Genomic DNA, 25284 nt, shown 5'->3' on the forward strand with positions numbered 1-25284 from the left:
ATTCTATCTTGAAATCACCCACCTGGTAAAATAAAGGTATTACATAGTTAAATAAGTACATACAGCATCCCACCTTCACCTTCAATCGACTCCCGTTATCAAAGTAAAAAGTCTCCCTCAGGAAACGACCGCCAAAGTACCAGCTGGAACTAAAAACCACATGAACCAAATACAGGTGATCTCATATAGAGCACTCTGGTGATACAACATGTAGTTAGACAAACTCAGGGTGGAGGATGTTGTGGTTTCTGCACGGCTTGACTCACTACCCTACCTCAGGTTATTTATGAGCAGATCCTTTGACTGAAAGCAAATCTTTTGATTGGAGTTTTTTCCCCTGAAAGCAATCACACCTGGGTTTCTGTCAGGCTGAATGGGGTAGTTAGCATGTTAGCGACTGTGGTTAACACACCAGTGTTTACCTGTACACTAGGCTAGCCCTCAGGGCTGTAACAGCCAATGTATGTGGAGGCCTTGTCAATGTGGTCAGGAGAGACGTTCCAGCTGACAGGCTTTATTCACAGGCGCTACACGTGTGTGACAGTGGCCTTTTGTTGCACCTTTATTTACATTTGCATTTCCAGGGGGAGCCCTTGGGCAGACACACACACACACACACACACACATATATAGACAGACAGACAGACACACACACACACACACACACACACACACACACACACACACACACACACACACACACACACACACACACATACATACACACACACACACACACACTCCTTCATTGTTCTGGAGGTAGGGGGGATTAGGCCTCCTCACGCTACCCCTTTCAGAGTCATTCTTCCTGGGCTGCTTTGGGATGTCAGGGGGCCTGTCTGGAGCTCTGTATCCCCCACCCAGCCTCTCCCTCCCTCTATACCCAGCCACAGAGGACAAAGACAGGATGTCAGTGAGCGATGGCAGGGCAGAACCCCACATACATCAGTCAGGGTTTAGATTGGCATGTTGTATTGGCCCTGTCCAGTACAACTAAACACTGTGCCTCCACTGTTCATGTCTGAGCAAGAAATGTGTGTGTCTGTGTGTGTGTCTATGTGTGTTGTGTGTTGTGTGTGTGTGTGTGTGTGTGTGTGTGTGTGTGTGTGTGTGTGTGTGTACAGGAGTGTGTGCATGTATGCTTATACCCATGAACAAATAATCTGTCTCTTTTAATCTCTTAATCTTCGGCTCTCGTTGAATGACATTTCTATCACACATAATTGTTTTGTCAATCCTATTTGGCTCAGTGTGTGGAATGCCAGGTGTACCATACTGATTACCTGCAATACAAAGGTACGTTATTACACTAGCCCGCTCAAGGCAACAGAAACGCAACATGCATTCTTAGCTCAGTGTGGGTAAGAAAAGCTGAGACCGCAATAAGGACTAGAAAGGAAATTACACCCCAGGATGGCAAATCAACGGAGCAGACAGACGGTTGGGAATGTAACATATGGGCCAGTGGCAGGGCTGAGAGCAGCCAAAGTCACTTCAAACACAAGTCCAGCACTTTAATGTCTGCACCTAAGCTTTCCCGGCACGAGGAGGATGCTGTGCGATGTATGCAGGGAATAGGAATCTATCTCGAGTTTCGTCTGAGCTCACTTTCAATAATAGCCTTCTGCTGTGTCCGTCAAGCCAGACGATGCTACAGTACGTCTCTGTTTAGAAAATGTGACCTGGCTAAACTCTAAACTGGGTTAAGGTTCAGCATCTTTAAACTGTTTGAAACTGTTTTTAGATAGTGTGTTGCACTGAATGAAATCATTCACAGTCAAATACTAACTAGAAAGGAGTTTCAAGTTACATTGCATACGTTGCTGTAAATGTTGCATAGCCTTCGATCATTTCGAAACATCTTGCAACGCTGCAATTAGGGTTGCAAAATTCAGCGAACTTTCAATAAATCCTGGTTGGAGGATTCCTGATTGCCTGCTTATTCCCTACTGATTCCAGGAAAACCAGGGATTTTGCAACCCTTGTTTAGATAGTGAATGTTCCTCACCCTGTCCTTCACTGGCTGTTTCCCCTGCTTTTGACAACCCTTCAGGTCGGATTGTGTAGACATCCTGACACAGTGTGGCGACAACAAGCGCTTCCACGAGGGACAGACGGCCGAGCGCATCTGTGAGATCCTGTCCCCCATAGACGACCCTGAACGCTGCATCCCCCTAGAGAGATACCTCAGTGAGTGGGACTGTGTGTGTGTGTGTGTGTGTGTGTGTGTGTGTGTGTGTGTGTGTGTCTTTGAACAACTAACACTGTTCCCTTACCATTACCAATTGAAAGGACTTATACATTTACATGATTCATATTCACACAATTAAAAGTTTGATTGTTGATTCAGCATTTGGTTAAGTCCTTTCATTGAATGTTGATTACACATGCAAGGAGTCCAATTATTACAAGGAGAAATGATTAATCTCAGAGCTGATCTCTAAAGCTTAAAATCAAATTGCTCATTGGTCTCCACACAGCTCCTAGCTCCCTGGGTAACATCATAGAGGAGGTCATCCACCCTTGTAACCCCAACCCCTGTCCCAGCAACCACCTGTGTGAGGTGAACAGGAAGGGCTGCCAGCCAGGACAGGACTGCCTGCCCTACTTCTGTGTGCCTGGTACAGTATAACAATATACCATACCTCCATGTAACCCATATCCACTGTATATAGAGACACACTGTTTTGAGCTTGTTCTACTAAGTAGTATTGCAAGGTATACCGAAACGTCAGTACTTTTTCGATACTACAACATGAAAAATGATTTGGTAATATAATTTTGTTACTTTCGGTTCTTCTATCAAATGTGTCTCACCGACTAAATGTATTGAACTTATTAGAATATTCATTAATTAGCCCAAGTTTATCATGACATGAATAGAATGCTTCAGTGATTCGCATTCCCTGCAGCTTTCTGACCCAGATTTTAATTAATAATGGAACTTTTTTGGATTGCGTAAACAACAACAGTAATTGTGTGATGGAGGGAATGCAGGGTTGTGTTCCAAACAAAACAACTACAAGTGTGCTTACTCTAGTTCCTCAACGGCACAGCTAGGAGAGCTCAAAAACAAACACCTTATAGATGAAGACTCTTCTTTGAGTCATAAAAGTGCATTGAAATGACTTAGGAACTGTGCACACTTTGGAGAGGTGTGGGGCCACTTGGATACACCAGTTAGTCCTCTCACTCAAACCCTTGTCATTTTATTTGCCTTATGTTGCGCCTACCCCACATTTTCCAGGAATACTGTTATCATGTTACTGAATGTATCCAGTGTATTTTTAGATTTTGTTATCAACAAATTTGGCGAAAAGTACAGTAAATGTAAAATGCCCATAAAATCAACAGTGTAATGTTTGGTTTCAGTCTTTTGTCAGGTGAACTGTTGTGTCCTCATCTTTGGTCTAATAATTTTCCCATAATCTTCAAATTGTTCCCTTTCAATTGCTACCATGGTTATGCATATGCTTTTCATATTTCTTCTGTAGGCCAATTCCCACGAGAGTAAAGGGTTAAGTTAAGCTTTGGTGTGGTATTGTGACAACACTGCTGCTAAGAGAAGGCAATGTGTCATAGCATACCATACCGTCCTGTGCCCCTAGGAGGCGCCTATGTCCACTGTAAATACGTGTATGTGTGTAGACATGAACAGTTAGTCTGACTGCACTGTGTTCTGGGTGTGTGTGCAGGCTGTAAACTGGGCGAAGCCTCAGAGTTCCTGGTCCACCTGGAAGCCCGTATCCAGGTGCCTATGCGTAATGAGCAGGCGGGCTGCTTCGAGGTGTGTACATGTGGACAGAGTGGAAGGCTGGAGAACTGTGCCGAGATGCCCTGCATAGACACCTCCAAGACCTGCATTGTTGGGGGCCAAAGAAAAAGTAAGCTACCGCTCCCTCTTTTTCACTGATGGGGTGGCAGGTAGCCTAGGGGTTAAGAGCATTGGGCAGTAACTGAAAGGTCGCTGGTCGGAATCCCCGAGCTGACTAGGTGAAAAATATTTCGATGTGCCCTTGACCAAGGCACTTAACCTCTGGATGAGAGCATCTGCTAAATGGCTAAAATGTAAATATTGTTCTAAATGGCTCAAATTCATATGACACTTTTCAGTAGGTCTACTATTTTAAAAGCACAAAGCACTTTACATTGTGTGAGGGTAGTTTTATTTGCCCCATTCACCACCAATGTGTAGCATCCATCTGGTTTTTAGCTATAAAGGAATGATTTAGACATACAGACATTTGGCAAATTTTTTGTTATACGCCTGAAGCTGACAACTTTGACAGTTGTTGGACCACAATTGTGTTCAGCAGGCATAAAACAGGAAAACATGGAAGCACAATACCTGAACTCAAAAAGGAACCCTTATTTTTATATTCCGCATCAAAACATTTTGCTACCGGTGCCCTGCTGAACACAACCCAGGAGTTGATTTGGGACTGGAGAGAGCTCTCTGTGGATGAGTTCTTGGTGCTGTTGTGCCTGGTTGTGAAAGTAAAATGCTTCCTGTAGTGTAAACATCACTGCCACTCTCCTTCTTCCCCTAGTAGCATGGCAACACTACATTAAAAAAAAAAGTAAAAAAAATAAGGCACCAAACCAACCGCATGTTGGTATTTCCTTCCCGCGGTCTCCCTCTTGCCGCCCTAAATGTCAATACTGTGACTTGAAAGGAGCGTGCTGCCAGTCTCCTCTCTCTCTCTCTCTCTCTCTTCTCACACACACACACACACACACACACACACACACACACACACACACACACACACACACACACACACACACACACACACACACACACACACACACACACAACACACACACACACACACAAACACACACACACACACACACACACACTCTTCTGTGAACAGCAGGGAGGAATTCAGCATAGAGTAACCACTTCCCCCTCTAGGCTACACATGGCCTTAGTCTCTCTGTGATGTTGCCCCCTAGTGGCCTAGTGACTGATCATATCCCCATAGAGAAACAACACTTTGAACAACAGGATTGTCTTTCATATCTAGGTTTTATATTTTTTCCCTTCCCCCCTTTTTTTAATGTACCGGCTTTGAATCTACATTTGTTTGAACCCAAATCAGTTTATTGCTTTTGCTTTTATGTTTGTTTTCGCGCCGCTTCAAAAGGGGGGTCAGACGTTTCAGCCTTATTTGACACAGATGTGGTTTGCCTGAGAGTGAGAGCGGTGGGGCTTTGGAGTGCTTATATCCAGAATTAGGAGAGGAACATGAAGTAATCCTATAGGTAAGCCTTAGTTTAGTTAAAGATCGTTTTTTATGTTTCAGATCCTAAAGAAATAAAGCTCAACCAGGACAGCCCAAACCCGAGGGTTGCTTTATCTTCTACAAAGTGTCTTGTAGATGTGGCCTGTGTGGTCTAGCGGTTAGAGCCGCAGACCCTGGAACACACATACTGTACCAGAGTCAGCATGGTTAGAAATTCGACCCATGCCCTTCTGACTCGCAATCTCTCCATTGTCCTATTTGTTCAATAAAAAAATGACTGACCCACTCCTTTAAAGAAAAATAGTATATTGTAGAAGGCAAGTCTCCTGAGTGGCGCAGTGGTCTAAGGCACTGCATCGCAGTGCTAGCTGTGCCGCTAGAGATCCTGGTTAGAATCCAGGCTCTGTCGTAGCCGGCCGTGACCGGGAGACCCATGGGGCGGCGCACAATTGGCCCAGCGTCGTCCAGGGTAGGGTAGGGGAGGGAATGGCTGGCAGGGATCTAGCTCAGTTGGTAGAGCAAGAGCGTCTGCTAAATGACTAAAATGTAAGTCTGATATTAGCTCCCAGGGCTAATACTCTAGGTTCAATACCCAGTCTGTTACATTGGTGCCATGACCCAGATCACATAGTTTAAGTCTATCAGCTGCTGGAGGACTCAAAGTGTCAGATAACAGTTACATTTGCAGCCCTATAACCAATGAAATCAGACAAGGTCTCACATGGTGATGATGTGTCCTTGTCCTACAGACCATGGGACGTCCTTCAGGGTGGACTGCCACCCCTGCTCTTGCTTCGCTGGAGAGACCATCTGCTCCACCCGCCAGTGCCTCAGCGCCGACAGCTCAGACGAGGACCGCCGCCGCTTCACAGGTGTGTGTATGTGTGTGTGTGAGAGAGACAAAGAACAGTGTGTGTTGACGGTTTTATTGCTCTATTCTAATGTTTTTTTTCCTGACCCTGAAAGCATTTTTCTCTAATCGCTCTCTCTCTGCTCCTCTCTCTTTCTTCTCCTCTCCATAGGGCTCCCATGTGGCTGCCCTGACCGCTTCGTGCCAGTGTGTGCCCGTAACGGCCGCACCTACCCCAGTGCCTGTGTGGCCCGCTGCATGGGCTTCAAAGACAACCAGTTTGTGTTTGGCCACTGCCGCAGCAGCGAGCCCTGCTCCCCCAACCCCTGCCAGAAGAACCAGAGGTGAGATACTCCATCACTCCTTCCATCCGTCCTTCTTTCCTTCAATCATTTGTTCATTGGAATAATCACTGATCCAACACAATTAGATTGGTGAGTGCAGAGGTTCCACTACGTGCATGCCATGTCCGATTAATGATTACTTCAAGGAAGGGAGGTAGGAAGGATGCATTTTCAAAGCATTCCATACAGCCTTAGTGGATAAGACTGGACACCTTCACTCTAGAGGATGCTACATCTCTCCTAACAGAGGCCTTGAGCCCTGATCCTATTCCACCTCAGTCGACTAGCAATGTTCCCTCAAATTTCTTGGGGAAACTGAGCAAATGTCAGGTCTGCTGAGCGCGAACTTGAACGTTGTGAAAATTCTGTGCAATTTCCAGTGCACGTTTACTGTGAACACTGAGGCTGTACCGCTTTAAGTTACAGTTTTAAAAGTGCCCAAGTAGGCTACTGTGGCTATCTGATCATAATGTAGGCCTACCAGAGTGGCCTACCATCAAAAACAATGGAGAAAATGCATCCCATAACATTTTAATATGGAAATAGCTGTTCTATCATTCAGCCTACAGTAGCAGCCAATGTGTGGTGTTCAAAGTAGGCCTGAATTCCATGCAGGGCTTGACATTAATCTGTTTATCCACTTGTCCTTCGGACAAAGAGGCGACTGAAAATGTTGTTGTGTTGTTTGATGCAAGAAACCACTTATTACAAAATAAAATGCATTATTATTCCCATACCATTATTACAGAGAATCAGACAAATTATGCTACCCTCTGCCTATTGGCTATTTAGCTTATTCAAGCCTGTCTCAAAATACAACACTGCAAAAAAAAAGCTCTACCTGACTTGCTTTTCAAAGATGTCTAGAAATGTTCACATTTTGTGCTCTTGTAGGAAGCAATCCCTCCCCTATTGCTGACTACAAATTATCTATAACTGGGCTAATAACTTAGTAACTACTGTAGCAAAGGATATGAACAAAATGTCCACACATGGTTACATGCAGCTCTCACTTTGATCTAAAAATAAGTGCATCTACTCACGACTGCTCATGCTGTAAACACAGCCCAGTTCAAAGTGAATGACACAGATCCATATACAGTTGAAGTCGGAAGTTTACATACACCTTAGCCAAATGCATTTAAACTCAGTTTTTCACAATTCCTGACATTTAATCCTAGTAAAAATTCCCTGTCTTAGGTCAGTTAGAATCAGCACTTTATTTTAAGAATGTGAAATGTCCGAATAATAGTAGAGAGAATGTTTTATTTCAGCTTTTATTTATTTCATCACATTCCCAGTGGGTCAGAAGTTTACATACACTCAATTAGTATTTGGTAGCATTGCCTTTAAATTGTTTAACTTGGGTCAAACGTTTCGGGTAGCCTTCCACAAGCTTCCCACAATAAGTTGGGTGAATTGTGGCCCATTCCTCCTGACAGAGCTGGTGTAACTGAGTCAGGTTTGAAGGCCTCCTTGCTCCCACACGCTTTTTCAGTTCTGCCCACAAATGTTCTATTGGATTAAGGCAGTGCTTCTCAATTATTTTCTGTTACGCCCCCCCTAGGAAGAAGTAAACATTTCGCGCCCCCCAACTCTCCGCCGCGACTGTAAATAGTATAATTTGACTATAAAATTGTTATATGTACACCTCTGCATAACATTGTATCCTTATTAACATTAAAGAAAATAAAAAAGAAAGAAATATAGATCAACTTACAACAAAGAATAACTTTATTAACATTGTAACAGAAAATACTTAAAGTGCATCAATTTGCCTGAAAAAAAAAAAAATGCAACCCTTATTTAAACTGTAAACATTCTTTGACCATTTGATACTGAAAAATAAAATAAAATATAATCAATAAATAACAATACATTCAAATTGATCAGCAACATTAACTCAGGAGCACAATATATGAAACACTTTGACCTATAAAACAAAAATGAATAAAACAATTTGTGCTGATTTAATTTTTTTATCAAAATGAGGAAGTCAGGATTAATGGCTACAATGAGCACGTTTTGCAGTGCACAGCTTTTCGAAGCGGGGTTTGAAGCATGATACTGCAACTCTCAGCTCCTGCTCAATGTTTAGCTGGGACCTGTACTTGGTCTTCAGTGCAGCAACAGCAGAGAAGCCAGTCTCACAAAGAGAGGCAGTATCCACTCTTAGCCCTCTGCCCTAAGAGTGGATACTGCCTCTCTACACTCAGCCAGAATTCACTCAGTGTCTGTGATGTGAACCTCAGTCTCAATGTGGAGTCAGACGTGATATCAATGAACTGGTCCTCCTCTGCAGAGCTGAAACCAGTTGGAGCTGGTGCATTGAAATGATCTCTCACCCAGTCATATTGGGAACTGTTTTCAGGGAAGTACTTTTTAAAGAATCCCATCAGTGATGAAATATGCTCCTTAATATATGGAATCACTGAGGTGGCATCATAGTCAGTAGTGTCAACAAATTCATGCAGGTTCTCGAATGAATCAGTATTTCCTTCATCAAGTCGCCTGCCCCACATTGCAAGCCTTCGAGTGAAAGAGCTGATCTTGTCTGTGACCTGAGGTGTTTATCTTTCCCTTGAAGCTGTAGATTTAGTTCATTTAGCTTTCCAAATATGTCACTCAGGTAGACCAGCTTTGCCAGGAAGTTCTCATCACTACATTTTTCTGCGAGGTCATACTTGTGCTCCTGCTCCGAAAACATTCTTATCTGCTCTCTGAGCTCAAAAACTCGGGACAAGACTTTTCCTCATGACAGCCACCTTGCTTCACTGTGAAACAGCACAGCTTGATGTTCAGCTCCCATCTCCTCACAGATAGCAGAGAAGACTCTTGTTTTTAGTGGTCTGGTCTTTATGAAATTGACTACACCTACAATGTCAGTCATAACCTCACTTAATTCAGAGGAAAGGTGCCTTGATGCCAGTGCTTCTCTGTGTATAACACAGTGTGTCCACTCAGCATTAGGTGAGGCCTTCTTGATGAGTGCCCAAAGTCATTTTCTCATCCCTGCCATGGTCTGTGCACCATCACTGCAAACACCAATGCAGTTCTCCCACTTTAGCCCATTCTCAGTCAGGAAGATGTCCAGCATTTTGAATAGCTCTTCAGCTGTGGCTCTGTCTCTGACATATTTACAAAAAAGTAGATCCTCACACAGGGAGTTTGTCATGTCAAAACGTACATAAACGATAAACAGTCTTTGTTGCTGTCAGTTGCTTCATCGAACTGTAAGGCAAAAAGTTTGTCTTTGAGTTTACCAGCTGTTCTTTAAGATCGTTATCAATGTCATCTATACGTCTGGCGACAGTGTCATTGGCGACAGTGTCATTGGACAGAGGGATAGTTTTTATTTTTGCAGCACTTGCGTCATCCAGCATGACAGAGGCCATGTCTAATGCTGCAGGCAGTATCAGCTCCTCTGCTATGGAGTGGGGTTTTCTGCACTGAGCAATTTGGTACGCCACCTTATATGACGCTGGTTTACTGAAGTAGCATTCACAAAGCGGGACGATTGTTGGCAATATTCGGCACGTTTTCGCTGAAAAAACTCAAGAGGCTTATCAGCGTGATTGGGGTGTAATGTCTTTAAGTGACGCCTTAATTTATTTGGCTTCATGCTGTCCGCTGCCAACATTTTTAGACACAGTAAACATACCGGTCTTTCCTCGTCTCCCACCGTAGTCACAGTGAAGCCAAGCGCTACATACGCTTCGTCATATTTCCTCGTCTTAGCTTTCGGGAGACTTTGTCTCATTATCTCCGTCTTTCTTTTCATCCCTGTTAGATATGTTTCCATGGTGTCTCTTAAGGGTTTGTTATCTGCACTTCATATCTCCTGCTCTGTGCTGTGTGCTGTTGTTCGGTGCAAAAAAAACCTACTCCCTGCGGCAAAAAAAAGCATGTTCCCCGGGGTCACACGCGCCCCCCCTGGCATCGCTCCGAGCCCCCCCAGGGGGGCGCGCCCCACTATTTGAGAAGGACTGGATTAAGGTCAGGGCTTTGTGATGGCCACTCCAATACCTTGACTTTGTTGTCCTTAAGCCATTTTGCTACAACTTTGGAAGTATGCTTGGGGTCATAGTCCATTTGAAAGACCCATTTGCGACCAAGCTTTAACTTCCTGACTGATGTCTTGAGATGTTGCTTCAATATATCCACATAATTTTCCTTCCTCATGATGCAGTCTATTTTGTGAAGTGCACCAGTCCCTCCTGCAGCAAAGCACCCCCACATCATGATGCTGCCACCCTGTGCTTCACTGTTGAGATGGTGTTCTTCGGCTTGCAAGCCACACCCTTTTTCCTCCAAACATAACGATGGCCAAACAGTTCTATTTTTGTTTCATCAGACCAGAGGACATTTCTCCAAAAAGTACGATCTTTGTCCCCATGTGCAGTTGCATACCATAGTCTGGCTTTTTTATGGTGGTTTTGGAGCAGTGGCTTCTTCCTTGCTGAGCGACCTTTCAGGTTATGTCGATATATAGGACTCGTTTTACTGTGGATATAGATACTTTTGTACCTGTACCAGATTGATTTGCACTTTTCTCACCAAAGTACGTTCATCTCTAGGAGACAGAACGCGTCTCCTTCCTGAGTGGTATGACGGCTGCGTGGTCCCATGGTGTTTATACTTGCGTACTATTGTTTGTACAGATGATCGTGGTACCTTCAGGCGTTTGGAAATTGCTCCCAAGGATGAACCAAACTTGTGGAGGTCTACAATTTTCTTTCTGAGGTCTTGGCTGATTTTTTTGATTTTCCCATGATGTCAATCAAAGAAGCACTGAGTTTGAAGGTAGGCCTTGAAATACATCCACAGGTACACCTCCAATTGATTCAAATGATGTCAATTTGCCTATCAGAAGTTTCCAAACCATGACATCATTTTCTGGAATTTTCCAAGCTGTTTAAAGGCACAGTCAACTTAGTGTATGTAAACTTCTGACCCACCGGAATTGTGATACAGTAAATTATAAGTGAAATAATCTGTAAACAATTGTTGGAAAAATTACTTGTGTCATGCACAAAGTAGATGTCCTAACCGACTTGCCAAAACTATAGTTTGTTAACAAGAAATTTGTGGGTGGTTGAAAAACGAGTTTTAATGACTCCAACCTAAGTGAATGTAAACTTCCGACTTCAACTGTATGGCAATGGTCTATTTGCATATAGGCCTACTGTAGCTCTGATTGTTTATGCCGCGCCGGTCTGTGTAGAGTACGGGCTGAGTCGTATGTGTCAATGCAAAAGAATCCTACTCCGATGCGTTCTGTCTACAACAAAATCGCTTGCATAGTTTGGTTTGTTTCGGTATGTTGCATTGAAAGTGGCTAATATGGCGTTGATTCTATCACAATTGCCACAGTAAAGGGAAACATTGATAGTGTTAACAGGGAAAACTCTAGAACAGTGGTCACCAACCTTTTCTGAGTCAAGATCACTTTCTGAGTCAAAATGCAAGCCGAGCTCTACTGCTCAGATTTATTTTCAACATTACTTAAAAAACGTACGCATATGCAACATTAACCAATTAAAAAGAGTACTGCAGCAACAAGGTTTGTGCAGTAAGCTATAGGCCCAATACATTATCACTGCATATTGGCTTTGCTTGAATTGTTGTTCGGGACAGTTTTTTAAATTATATTTCCAAATTTGAGGTAGGCTATATGATCACACGGGTAATAGATCCATTGTTGTATTACTTGTGAGGCACAGCTGAGTGACAATACATTTAAATAATTTGTTTTTTATTTTTATTTTACTGGGCTGATGGTGCCTGCATCTGATGGTCAGTCTCAGCGGAGGGAGAGAGCAGTAGACTGAGGGTCCGCCTCTCAACATCCCTCCGCTCTCCCTTTCCTCCACTGACACTGACCAAAAAGGGACACCGTCTTCCAGCTGATGGCGAAACTCGAGTCGCACCGCATGCACAAATTCATGTTGTTACTCCTATGAACAGAGAAAGTGAAATATTCCTCTAAATGAAAAAAAAACAAGCCACTAATAATAACAACAATGCAAGCCTATTGATACACTTTCCTATGCATTCATTACTGCTGCAGTGCTTGTTGTAGCGCTGAGTGGAAGTAGGAAGAACGCGCATTTTATGGCTTATAAAAGTGTTGAATACAATGTGTTGACAGTGCTGAGTAAGAACTTAAATATGAACTCACTCATAAAAACAGCAGCTCTTTGCTGTATTCGTTGACAGTCTCTCTCTAGTCATGGTTTTAAACGTTTTGAAATCTCACAGTATCCACTTTGCTGTAGCTTTCTTTTATGTCTGCTACGTTACTGCAGACATGGTAATCTGAGCCATTCAATTGGCCTGCGGTAGGCCTATAGTGCACTTGATTTGCTCTCTGGGCCCGCCGGGAAGGCAGAGTTTGTACCTTCAGACACATGACATGGTTAAAAATGGCAAGAGTTTGCCTACCCAGCGCGCAGGGCTGTTGAATCCGGTGCACCTACCGCAAACAGCCCAAGACAAATAAATTATTGTTGGGTTTTTTACAGAAATGTTTGGCGATCTACTAGAAATGCCTTGGAGATCGACCGGTTGGTGACCACTGCTCTAGAAAGTTGAGTGAAGTTCAATCTCGTGCTTCGCTCTGTGGGCTAACATTTCATCTGCTTGGCAGTCTCGGGGCTACTGCGCGCCTCTTAGAGGGAACATTGTCGACTAGTGTTATTTCCTCTCTTGATAAATCCTCTTTTCCTGCACCCTTCACCCTTCCCCTCTCTTCTGCTTTTTCTTGAAATCCCCCTCCCAAACTGCTTCGTATCCAGCAGTGACAGAGAGTCTGGTTGTTTGTTCAGGTGTGGCCAGGCTGTGTGTCCCCCTGTGGTTGCCGGCGGTAACTGTGTCATAAGGCGCGCCTGTATGGGGTTTGTTGTTGTAACCCTCCCCTCCGGAATGGCCTTGAGCTCCCAGAGCCCTGAGGATTACTCCTTCTTCCCCAGAAAGCATCATCCATCTAACATCACTCCCTATTCCCCGACAGCGTCATCCATTTAATATCACTCCCTCTTCCCCGACAGCGTCATCCATCTAACATCACTCCCTATTCCCCGACAGCGTCATCCATTTAATATCACTTCCTCTTCACCACACAGCATCATCCATCTAACATCACTCCCTCTTCCCCAGACAGCATCATCCATCTAACATCACTCCCTCTTCCTCAGACAGCATCGTCCATCTAACACCGCTCCCTCTTCCCCTGGATGGCACAATGTTAGGACCATAGAGATCCTATTAAATTACTATTATTATTATTATTCTAATTCCTAATTAGAATTAGGAATTGGTTAGGACACGTTCCCTAACTGCACATTGTTACAGAGGACACACTCGCTAACCACACGTGGCTCCGTGTTAACTCCTATTACTACTAACATCAGAGCCGGCCCCCATTTTACCCCCCTCTTCCCTCCACACAGTAAAGACTCGTGTTTTGGCATCCTTCCTTATGTAATGCGCAGCACAGCAAACCCATTCCATAAAGTCTCCCCTTGGCCGTCTGTTCAAAGACACACAGAGTTGGTGGGCTCTTTCAAACGTTTGTTATTTTTCAGCAAACAAGGCGATAAAAATCTGATTGGGGCTGAGATACGGAGGCAGGGATGGTTACCTTGGAGATAGGGTGGCTGGGTTGGAGAGAGAGAGAGAGGGTCCCTCCTTTTCTACCTCAACTTTTGCTTGTTTTGTACAGTCCATCTCTATTGTGACCAACAGGGCAGGGCTCATTAGGTTTCATAGATTTTCCCATTGAAAATCAGCATTAATGTACTGATATAAAAATGTCAACACATTTACTACATTCACATAAAGATTGGGATTATATGATAATATAATGTGTTTTTTGTTTTAAAAAAGGAGTAAATGGTGTAATTCACATGGTAAAAAAGCACTGCTGTCTGCAATGAGAATAATACACTATTAAGGTACACTACTTCATAATAATAATAAGGAACATCAGTGCTCAACTCAAACCAAAGGATCTACACTACATGGGAATAATAGAAAGCGATAGCTGTAATGCGTCCATGTTTTTTACTTCTACTGCTTAAAACCTACTTAAAACAATGACTAAATTAACCCCCTTTCCTCTCCTCCTTCCATTGGTCCTCAGGTGCATTCCCAACCATAGAGTGTGCCTTACAGACATGATTGACTACCCCTGTCCCCAGTATGAGTGTATTGGTCGTCCCTCCGGCTGTGACAGGATTCACATGGACCCGGCCTGCGACACAGACAACGTGGAGCACCCCAACCTCTGTCAGCTCTTCCAGATGGGCAAGGCCCTGGCCTATATGGGCCACTGTCAGGTAACAGCTAGACCAGGAGTATTTAAATATGAAATATAGGTCCGGTCTACTGCTGGTTTTCTGTTCTACCTGATAATTAATTGCACCCACCTGTTGTCCTAGGTCTAAATGAGTCCCTGATTAGAGGGGAAGAACGAAAAAACGCAGTGAAACTGGCTTCGAGGTCCAGATTTTAATATGAGGGAGCTAGACCCTGTCCTGTATGGATCATTGTCGGGTAACAGTTTGACAGTTAGCCAAAGCAACTTGCTGAAGTAGAACATTTAAAAGTCATTCCCTGTCTCAATCAATTTATCTGCTCTCCAAGCTTCCATAACATCTACACCAACATGCGCTAAATTGACTGTAAATGTTGACAGTGTTTAAAGGCTTTTGGACATTTCAATACATATAATTCATTTGTGATGAAAAGGCATGTCAGAACTCATAGGGAGAGGTAGCAATAGGTAGCATTGTAACACCTGCTAGATAGCATTAAACAGTCAGCTATTTGAAAATCAGCCTGAAACTAAATCACCATACTGGAGGGAGCTGCACAGTATTTAGTCAATCACACAGAGATAATCCCTGTTTTTAGAGCCTCTGAAAAGCTTTGCTCTGTTTGTGTTCGTGAACACTTAAATGGAGAGCCTGCTGACAGAGGTAGGATAACACATCCCAGCTTTTGCAACACAAACACACACACAAATACTCCAAATGTGCATACCATACCGTCAGTAACTGATGGAGTATTTATCTTTTTGCCTTGACTTATGAGAGGAGGCAGATATCCCAGCCCACCAAAAGCTGAAATCCCCCATGGTATTGTCTAATCAACTCATATGTTGCATTTAGGTTCTTAGTCTGCCCATACACTTAGACATATACATCTCCTGTGTAGGACTGTGCTTGAATATGATATAGACAAAATCCCCCCATGTTTGTGTGTGTGTGTTTGTGAAAGTGGAGAATTCAAGTTGAAAGTTGAATTAAAGTGGTTTGTTAGTGTTTAGGGCCTGGTAGGATCATGTTTCTCCATTGCGGTCGCTCGCAGCGTCAGCCTGATGGCGTCTCGCCTCGGTAGCTCTGAGCAGTGGCTCCATCAGTGGAACAGGCCGGATTGGGTTTTATATCCGTTTAAGGCAGACGACAACCCATTAAAAACCCACTTCAGTCCTGGTGTCAAGTCGCCAAACCAAGAGGCACGCAATCAGACCGTTTGCAGTGATGTAGGAGAACTTAACTGCCCTCCCCCTCTCTGATAATATTGCTGAGATACAGAGCAATTCAAAGAAACCAAATACATCTGGTGTGATATATAAACAATGGCCTCCCTAGGTAACTAATTGGAGTAATTTACCTTGAGTAAGTTTATCTGGATGTGAGTGATGTATTATGAAGAGTAGGAAGGTGACGTGTATTTACGTTTTAATATATGATATTTTCCACAAAATACATTAATAAGGGCTGAATCCTAACTCAAACTTTCTTGTGTCTGTGTATGTGTTTGTGTTCTGTGCAGGACGCCTGTAAAAAGGCGCGGCCTGTGTGTGGCCACAACGGCGAGACGTACAACACAGTGTGCGAGGCCTACTCGGACCGCGTTGCCGTGGACTACCAGGGGCGGTGCCACGCCGTGGGGGCAGTGGCAGAGTTTGCCTCTGACTCAGGCTGTGACATGATCCCCTGCCCCGCCCTGTCCACCCCGGGCTGCATCCCTGTCACACCACCCGGTCAGTACAATAAAGACAGAAATGATATAATATCTCATGTTTTATTTAATTCTGTGGTCAGTACACTCAGTGGCGCAACCACATTCACTTTGACATATAAGTCTTTCATGTTATACTGAGGATTTTTCCCCACAGGAACACAAATCTTATTAAGATAATGTTGTGATTGACTCCTAACCTCTGACCCCTGACCTCTTGGTGGTAACCCCTCCTATCACAGGCGCCTGCTGTCCTCTGTGTGCGGGCATGCTGCAGATCCTGTGGAACCAGGAGCAGATGAACAACTTCGCTAAGGTCAGCGTCTTCTGCTATGCTCCTCACTTATCTGGGTCCCAGGCTGTGTTCCATTTCAGAAAAGTTGTCCCCTTCCCTTTCACTCACTCACTTTTCCAACCAGCTGGCTGGTTTGTTGTATTTGTATGGATTTTAACACTATAAAGAGGATTGAAAGGTTCCCTGTTGTATTATATATTATATAGAATTCAATTCTCAATGTTGAAAAATGACGAACAAATTGTTTTGCTGCATATCTGAATCTAAACTGTGGACACTCCTTTGTGGATTGGAGACGACTGTCTAGGTATAAGTAGGGTTGCAAAATTTAGGACAATTTCAATAAATTCCCTGGTTTTCCAGAAATCATTTTTGGAGGATTCCGGATTTCCTGCTTATTCCCTCCTAATTCCCAGAATCCTCAAAATTGAGATTTAGGAAAAACGTAAAAAAGTTCCCGACAATTTGCAACCCTAGGTATAAGCAATAGCTCCACCAAGTGCAGTATGCTGTGTGCAGGCTTTTGTTACAGCTTCTACACACTAGATTCCGCTAATCAAGGGCATAGAATCAGGTATGTTAGAGCAGGGCTGGAATAAAAGCCTGCAAACCCAGTTGAGTAGGTCTCCAGGAGAGGGATTAGCCACCCCCTCTGCAACGACGGTTGATTTTGTACTGTAATGACACCAAATGACCACTAGAGTGAGGCATAGATCCAAAATACCAAGCATCAACATCACATGTCTTCCTCTGGAATTCTTCGCAAGTTCGAAATTACTTGGTCGGGCCACAGCTTAAGAGCAAATACCCAGAAATACCTTGTATACATGCTTATAACAGCTAATAAGCTAAAACAAACATGACATTCAAAGCAGATTAATTATAAACCTGGGCTATTAGTCTAATCTCAAACATTTTATTAACGTTAAGTCTAGACCATAAGCCTGCTAATTCCAAACAAATTACCTTTGGATTTGGGGCTAGACGACATGACTCACTCAGACAAGCGATGGATATACACATCATCGTTTCCCAACCTATCCTCCATATTGGTGTCAAACATTCCATGACAGCAGGCACTATACTGTAAGACATTCATTGCACTTTCAACTACTGTTCACAAAGGTATTTCATGTTTGTTATTAATTGGGAATGAATAACATGTGTTTACCACATACAGAACAAACATGAATAAACCTGCAGTTCAGTTTTCCTTTATCTGCAATGAATTGAATCTCAAACTCCTCCCCCTCTGGCTCTGGTTCTGTGCAACTGTGTATGTCCTCCTGGTTTGGTGTTGCAGTTGAACAGGAAGCAGCCAGTGACGGTCCATGACATCCTGAGGATCCTGCGTCTCCACATCTCCGTGCCGCAGTGTGACATCTTCGGCTACCTGAGTATCGACTCAGAGATCATCATCCTCATCGTCCCCGTGGACCAGCAGCCCACCCCGCTGCAGGTACACACACATACGCAGACACTGAGCTAGCTGGTTTGCAGTGCACGCTAATAGCATTCAATCGGTGATGTCACCAGCTCTGAGACCTTGAAGTAGACTTTCCCCTTGCTCCACAAGGGCTGTGGCTTTTGTGAAATGAAAGGTAACGATGCTTTGTGGGTGTTCAGAGGGTCCCTGGTTTGAGCCCAGGATGGGGCAAGGAGAGGGACGGAAGAAACAGTGTTACAGGTACACCCGGAGACAGACAGTGGTACACTTATAGAAAGATTTTGCACAATTTCACTCTCACACAAACACACGCATGTTGCATGCACACACTCTCTGTCTGTCTCTCTCTCTCTCTCTCTCTCTCTCTCTCTCTCTCTCTCTCTCTCTCTCTCTCTCTCTCTCTCTCTCTCTCTCTCTCTCTCTCTCTCACAGAGACCTGTCGACTGTCCTTCATTCACAATAGATAAGCCTGGTTCTCTGGCTACATGAGCTTCCTCTCAGAATGACAACAGTTGATTCCCTGCTTGTAGGGCTATTCTTCAGTGTTCCAAAGCCAAGTAGTGCACTATATAGGGAATAGGGTGCCATTTGAGACACATCCTTTGTTTTACGTCCTGGTTAATGCATGACCTGGGGCCCAATCGGCATAGCATACAATAAACCTTAGGGCCAGATCATCCCATCATGGTGTTGTGAGCGCTTTTGTTTCCTACACAGAACTGAGCCCTCTGTTTCTCCACCCCCATCCTCAACCCACACTCCCATGCTCTTCTATGAGCACAGTGGATTTCACAGTGATTACAGCAGAAGAGAGGAGGCATTTGTTAACAAGCTGATCGCTCACACAGAGGATGCCCACAGGGCAGTGTTTAGAGACATGGGATATTCCGTAATGGGGGTGGAGGGCAGCACTGGTACTCGGAATGCAAAAAAAATTAAACTTTTGTGATTATTTTCTCATAGATTCTGAAAAGAGATCATGGTTATTTTGATTTATATTGTGCTTATATCTCAAACTCAAAAAATATGTTTGGTGGTAACCGTTTCACCACCAATGTACCAGCTGGTGTGATGCAGGACCGCCTATTATCTCTCTCTCTTTCTCTCTCTCTCTCTGGGTCCTCCTGTTTTAAATGTAGTTCAGATAACATGTTTTGACATGCTTGTGGTTTGTCTGATGGGGTTAATGGAGAGGAGCGTAGTGAGTTGTGACACAGCCTGTAGACCAGCCTTCTGATGGCTCTGTAGGGAATATGAACTAATGGTTCAGTCAGACAGATGTCCCAGGGGTGTTTGTTCAGTACAGTGAAATGTTTGAATAGAGCTGCCTGAAACAACTCCCTATTTTACATGAGAGACAATCATATCTGTTCTGCAACAATACATCCATTGCTGTCTGTATGTTCTGTAACGTTGGGCCCTCCTGAACAGGGACTTTATCGGGAGGGCACAGGAGTCATAATAAACATGTCTGGGCCAATATTTCCCTGTTATTTATTCAACTGCCATCTCCAGTTCTTTCTAAAAATTGGTTTAATTTCAATGACTAAGCTGGATAAATAAAGGTTAAACACCAAGATTTTCAAAACGCCTCATGAGACCAGAAACTGCGATGATGAACGAGAGACCCAAACCCCCTCTTACTGAGGGACTAATCAAAGTCCTCTCTCAGAATCTCTCTCACTCCACTGGGACAAATCATCCGATTTCTCATCACTACCATCTAGGGTGAAACCCCCAATTAAGTTATTTTTCACACCCTTTCCACCCATTTTATTGCTATCTGCAAAAACAGCCCTGAGCGATAATGATCGATGCAAACCGGCAAATGGAGGTCACAGCCAGCCTTGCATCATTCTCTCTATGACTCTATTCATAGAAACTATTTGTCATTATGTGGGCTTTTAGGTGGTTCGTTAGGAATGTTTCATACACAAATAAAGAGCCTAGTTTGTCACATGTTTGTACCAATATAACATGTTTGTATCTGCCATTTTCAGAAGGGAATAAAGATACAAATAAAACAAAAGTATAACAAACTATGGGAGGAGGACTGTGTGTCTGTAAACTTCACCTGATCATTGTTTGTGTGTATCCCGTCTCAGATTGAAGCCTGCAGTATGGAGGCGGAGAAGATCGACTCACTCATCAACTACGGCAGCCCCACCCTGGTCTCCCATGTTCCTCTGTCTGCCTTCCTCACCTCCGAGGTCTCCATATCCACCATCAGGTCTGCGGGCCACGCCAACTCCACACCCTCCTCCCTGCCCATCTTCTTCTGCCTCGCCCTGGGCCTCTTCTTCACTTTAGCACCAGGCCTGCCCGAGGCCTAGCTAGCCTCTACTAGCCAGCCAGGCCCCGCTGGCAGGAGACTGGGTGTGTTGCAGAGTATTCTGACCCCTTCTCGGGTCATTGCCTGACAGGAAGCATCAGCCTGTAAAAGCCTTGACAATCAATCCTATTAACTCTACTGCACCAGCGTCAACACAATCATGGACGAGAACCTATGAGATGAATCCTAATTGAAAGAGAGAAGTGGAGACACAATCACATTCCAGCTTTGGTTCCACAGAGCTCTATATATCGTTATAAGGAAGATGAGTTTTTATCACACAGTGTTTTGTATCCGTTTTATACTGCAACAGTAGCTCTCTCCTCCTCTAAAGCTGTGGAGGGGTGTGTGTGTGCGTGGGAGTGCGGGCGTTTGCCTGCGTGCGTGTGCGCGCATGCATGCATGGTGTGTGTGTGTGTTTGTGTGTATGTATGTGTACACACACGTGTTTGTGTGTAACACAGAGAGAGAGAGAGGAGCCAGGTGGTTGAGTCTCAGAGGGGGAGTCAGGTCTAGATGTCAGACAGGTGTGCTCCCAAACACTGATATTTGTCCCGACATTTGTCCCAGATGGTCTCAGAGGTCTAATTACCCCCCCCCCCCCCTCTCCTCCCCTCTCTCCCACTCCCGTTTTACATTTGTAGGATTGTAAATAGAGAGCGAGTGGAAAGGTGCTGACTGAGACAGTAATACTGGAACGTGAAACAGGTCAAAGGCAAGCAAGCATTCCCGCTCCGTAAGCTGAAAGACACACAAAAGGGATTCTAGTTGTTCCTCTAGTGTAGATAAGATATAAAATAAGGAACGACAGCCATGTTTTTCATGAAAATGACAATCATCACTTTACCCATGATGCACATGGGTAGAATAAAAAAACTAGCGACAACATGCTTTGCATATAGTTCCTATATGAAGTAAATGCAATAAACTTTATAATGTTGATAAGAATTATTCCGAAATTATTCCGAAATGTTCTATATTTGAAATAACAAATGGATCGAGATGTGATTCAATATGTGCCATTTTCTAAATGTTTTATTCTTGCATGATGACAATTATGAAGTGTTTTTACTCCAGAATGTATTGTACTATGTTTGTCCTGTCCCCACGTTTGATTTTATGTTGTCTCTATGCCTACGCAACACGAAGTGTCCCCGTTTTTTACAGTATTATCGTGCTAGGCAGCTTTGTAGCAGCAAACCCTTTTCAAGGGTCCTTGTAGTATTGTTTCCGAGTGATTTAAACTCTGTTTTTTGTTGTTTTTATGATATCAAGTGTTCATATTGCCAATGTTTAGAAAGAGTATAGCTGTAGGCACATAAGCATTACGTTAATCATCACTGTATTGCATCATTGTCTCGGTGGAGATGGCAGTACTTGCAATGTGTTTGTAAAATGCCAACAGAATGCATATTTTATTAAATATAAAATCCTACAATCAAACAGAAGGTTGCTTGTTGTTGTACATTTCATTTTAAAGATTCCACATTGAAGCAGAGTGCCAAATAAAATATATTGTATCAATCCAGTCACATTAATATGCTGTTCTCAATAGAGCATGAGAACTGAAAGGACACTGATAACGTTAAACTTTTCATTATCCTCAGACTATTGCTCTTTCTCATTTCTCTTCTTCATCCTCCCTCCTTCTCAAAAGGCGTTCCAAGGTCCCTCCTCTCAAATGCGTTGTGAGCAAGAGGCAAGGAAGGAGGACACAAGGAATCGAAGGAAAGACAATTGAGAAAGAGCCAAAGCCTTCCACTACTCTCCTCTAACATGCAATGACATACAATCACCACAAGGTGGTGTCTGGCTCTGACACAGCCTCTAAGGAGGTTGAGTGCCGTAGATAGTGACCTGTAATGATGTAGTACTCTCCCACAGGGCAGGCTGTGAGGGAGTAAGGAAACAAGTGTCTACTTCCTCAACATTTCCTAAGGCCCCTCGTATGTAGTGCTCCAGAGAGCGGATGTGGAAGTGGAAGCCCCTAGTGCCTGATAAAGGCCTTGGCGGCTCCCCTTTGATCCAACATTGATTTACCCGCTTAACTATCCACTGTGTAAATAATGACGATGAGAAGCCCTCCCCGGGTCCTCCTCTCTCAGTGTGTGTGTGTATGTGTATGTGACCTGCTCTTGAGAATTTGGGCTGGTGTGTGTGTCTGCTTGAAATGTGTTAACCTTTTATTTAGTGGGATGAACCAGATGTAGAATTGCTTCCTAAAACGTTTTTCCCTGATCCATTGCTGACCTACCTAACCTCAACACTCTTAGTTAAAAGCCAGTGGCTAGTACCTATTGACCATACAGTAATGTGTTGTGATGAGTAACGACACAAATCATGAGCTGGCTTGGGGAGTCGTGATGTAGATTCCAGTGGGGTCTAGGGAGGAGTGGAGATGAACTTGCCTTTCCAGGAATTTTCCTGAATGTGAAATCCCATTGAAGAAGCCTGAGCACCGGCGCCTGAGAATGTCTTTGGTTAATCCCTCAAAGGGAACGACCATGTGAACGCCTAACTAGCCTGCACCCAAGTCGCCAAAGACCACATCTGGAGACTCCTGGCTCTCTAACTCTAGCTTTTAAATGAACCTGTTGGCCTACTGCACGAGTGGGAACTCATCCGTTCTCGCAGGTTCTGTAAAGCAGTGTAGAAAGATGTTGTCCTGTAGTGCACTCTATTAAATTACAGCTAACAGAATTGATTCGCTACACAGTCACTTTCCTTTCCTCCGTGCTTATGATCGTAATGGATTCAACTAATGTACAGTATCTGCTTTCATTTACAGGTCCCAAGGCTCTTTACATCACTCATCACTGTATTTCACTGACATAACAGAACCCTTGGTATTTTGGTATTTTATTGCGATCCCCATTAGCTGTTGCGAAAGTAGAAGCTACTCTTCCTGGGGTCCACACAAAACATGAAACATGACATAATACATCCCATCTGGTTTGGGCTTAGTGGGACTATCATTTGTTTTTCAACAGGACAATGACCCAACACACCTCCAGGCTGTGTAAGGGCTATTTTACCAAGAAGGAGAGTGATGGAGTGCTGCATCAGATGACCTGGCCTCCACAATCCCCCGACCTCAACCCAATTGAGATGGTTTGGGATGAGTCGGACGGCAGAGTGGGAACTCCTTAAAGACTGTTGGAAAAGCATTCCAGGTGAAGCTGGTTGAGAGAATGCTAAGAGTGTGCAAAGCTGTCATCAAGGCAAAGGGTGGCTATTTGATGAATCTCAAATATAAAATATATTTTGATTTGTTTAACACTTTTTTGGTTACTACATGATTCCATATGTGTTATTTCCATAGTTTAGATTTCTTCCCTATTATTCTACAATGTAAACTATTGTAAAAAAATAAAGAAAAACCATTGAATGAGTAGGTGTGTCCAAACTTTTGACTGGTAGTGTAGCTCCAAACAAAATGTTCCAACCCTGGTTTATATGAGGCCATAACACTCTCCAAATAAGTAAACACCAACACATTCAATTTCATGGCAGAAATTATAATTTTTTTTAAAAGAGAGAGTGAGTCAGGGTTTACTAGTGTTCTTTTAAATGGCTCCTGTGTTGATTATACTCCACAGAATGCCACAGTGTCTTTGGTTTACAGGTGACAGGTTGGAGACACGGTGGTGGTGGCAGGCCCCTCTTTAAGTGGTAAATGGGAAGTCACCAGCTGTTCAGGCAAGTATATCCAGGATCCTGCTTGGGAGCCATCTGTGCGCCCAGCCCCACATCATTAGTGAAAGAGAGTGAAAGAGGACTGTAGGCTGTGAGGACCGGATTAATATTCACACCTGTCACTCACTCCTGAGATCCCCCCTTCCCATCACCACCTGGCCCTGTTTGTTCCTCTCCCTCTCTCTCACTCAAATGTAAAAGTGCGCCCCTTTAAATTGCCACATTATCGCCACACATTGTCACAGAAAGAAAAGGAGACACAGGTCACGTTTGAATACTCTGAAAAAGCACCCTTCCTTCCTTCCATTCTTCCTTCCTGACAGAGAGAGACTGTTATCAGTGCTCCACCAGCTTGAGTCAACACATTGCTAATTTGCACCTCCACCTATCTGTTCCTCCTATTTACATGGCCATGTGTAGTTTCGTCCCACAACTAGCCATTTAAATTAACATTTATATGATCAATTTTGACTTTGACTTTTAATTTTACAGATGGCATTAATTTTAATGGGTAGTTGCGGGACAAAGCTAGGACATGAGGTGCAGTTGGTTTCCTTTCAAAGCGAAGAGTTGCGTTAACCACTTCAAACTGAGCCAGATACTAGATACAGAGACTTGGGTGGAGGGCACTGTATGACTAGATACAGAGACTTGGGTGGAGGGCACTGTATGACTAGATACAGAGACTTGGGTGGAGGGCACTGTATGACTAGATACAGAGACTTGGGTGGAGGGCACTGTATGACTAGATACAGAGACTTGGGTGGAGGGCACTGTATGACTAGATACAGAGACTTGGGTGGAGGGCACTGTATGACTAGATACAGAGACTTGGGTGGAGGGCACTGTATGACTAGATACAGAGACTTGGGTGTATGAGGCTATTTCTAATCAACCCTAACATAGTTTCTCAAGAGAAGCAAAAACAAAATCAAAACAAAATCAAACCATGGGAGCTGCTCAATTATAAGGATGACGTTATCTTCTCGGCTTAATTGCCTTTGTGACTCAAAGTGTTGATGCAATCCCTTTCCTGTGTTCT

At 43.7% G+C, this 25284-nt stretch overlaps 1 protein-coding gene across 1 annotated transcript in view; it reads left to right on the forward strand.

Moving 5' to 3' along the window:
• LOC311148637 (reversion-inducing cysteine-rich protein with Kazal motifs-like) overlaps positions 1 to 21988 on the forward strand; it is an 86936-nt gene extending 64948 nt beyond the window's left edge. The window contains exons 12-21 of the mRNA XM_084185625.1: positions 2054 to 2190; positions 2481 to 2621; positions 3696 to 3884; positions 5999 to 6121; positions 6272 to 6443; positions 14587 to 14782; positions 16284 to 16494; positions 16715 to 16788; positions 18071 to 18226; positions 20320 to 21988. Of these exons, the coding sequence (XP_084041751.1) occupies positions 2054 to 2190; positions 2481 to 2621; positions 3696 to 3884; positions 5999 to 6121; positions 6272 to 6443; positions 14587 to 14782; positions 16284 to 16494; positions 16715 to 16788; positions 18071 to 18226; positions 20320 to 20547 (1627 nt within the window). The 3' untranslated portion in view covers positions 20548 to 21988. The remainder of the gene's footprint in view (positions 1 to 2053; positions 2191 to 2480; positions 2622 to 3695; positions 3885 to 5998; positions 6122 to 6271; positions 6444 to 14586; positions 14783 to 16283; positions 16495 to 16714; positions 16789 to 18070; positions 18227 to 20319) is intronic.
• Positions 21989 to 25284: the final 3296 nt, after the last annotated feature.

The sequence above is a fragment of the Coregonus lavaretus genome (assembly GCF_964263955.1).
Source record: "Coregonus lavaretus genome assembly, chromosome: 2".
NCBI classification, from domain to species: domain Eukaryota; kingdom Metazoa; phylum Chordata; class Actinopteri; order Salmoniformes; family Salmonidae; genus Coregonus; species Coregonus lavaretus.